Source organism: Colobus angolensis, unplaced genomic scaffold, assembly GCF_000951035.1.
Source record: "Colobus angolensis palliatus isolate OR3802 unplaced genomic scaffold, Cang.pa_1.0 Scaffold11, whole genome shotgun sequence".
Taxonomy (NCBI): Eukaryota; Metazoa; Chordata; class Mammalia; order Primates; family Cercopithecidae; genus Colobus; species Colobus angolensis.
The window spans coordinates 3,151,314-3,152,182 of record NW_012112030.1 but is presented as its reverse complement, the minus strand read 5'-3'; the positions used below and the strand labels follow the sequence as shown (position 1 = coordinate 3,152,182).

Genomic DNA, 869 nt, shown 5'->3' with positions numbered 1-869 from the left:
ATAAATAAATAAATAAATAAATAAATTACCAAGTCTCAGGTATTCCTTTATAGCAATGCAAAAATGGACTGATACAAGATGGTTATTTAATTATTTGAGAGGAAAGAAGACATGCAAGAATTTACATAAATTAAGAGAAAATAGAAAAAAATAGAAGAGTTTGACTAGGTTTAGTCTCAAAATCAGAATGATGAAATACATGAATAAAGAATTGAGGGTAAGTGAAAAGTCAGATCTTGCTCTATGTGCGTGCCAGTGAACAAAAGAGATCATTTTTAGTGAAAGAGGTCTAAATGTCTCCAAAAGGTTACCTTATATTTAATTTGACCCAAATGGTTTACTTACAGTTACAGCCATCAGAAAACTTTAGAAAAACCAAAAGACCTGTGATATTTCAGGATTAATGGAATTAGATGCTGTTACCTAGTAATCAACAAACGCTTACTGAACACCTGCCATGAGCAGGCCACTTTTCTAGGTGCTGGGTATATAGCATGAATACAATGAAATTCCTTCACTAGACTGTATGTTATAGTAGGGGGAGACGAAGACATATACACATGCAAACTTATAAACAAACAAGATAAATTAATAGAAGAAAGGGTTGACGACATATTTTTTACTGGGCCTGCAGAGAAAGCAGCATGAGAAAAGATCCGCTCGCCTCAGTCTCCCAAAGTGCTGGGATTGCAGGCATGAGCCACCGTGCCTGGCCTATTATTACTATTTTTGAGATGGAGTCTCGTTCTGTTGCTAGGCTGGAGTGCAGTGGCGTGATCTGGGCTCACTGCAACCTTCGCCTCCCAGGTTCAAGCAATTCTCCTGCCTCAGCCTCCTGAGTAGCTGGGATTACAGGCATGCACCACCAT

At 38.3% G+C, this 869-nt stretch overlaps 1 protein-coding gene across 1 annotated transcript in view; it reads left to right on the top strand.

Moving 5' to 3' along the window:
* Window positions 1-869, top strand: part of CLEC4C (C-type lectin domain family 4, member C) — a 17,479-nt gene that overhangs the window by 3,761 nt on the left and 12,849 nt on the right. Inside the window, 1 exon segment of the mRNA XM_011952627.1 lies at window positions 107-173. Coding sequence (XP_011808017.1) covers window positions 107-173 — 67 coding nt within the window.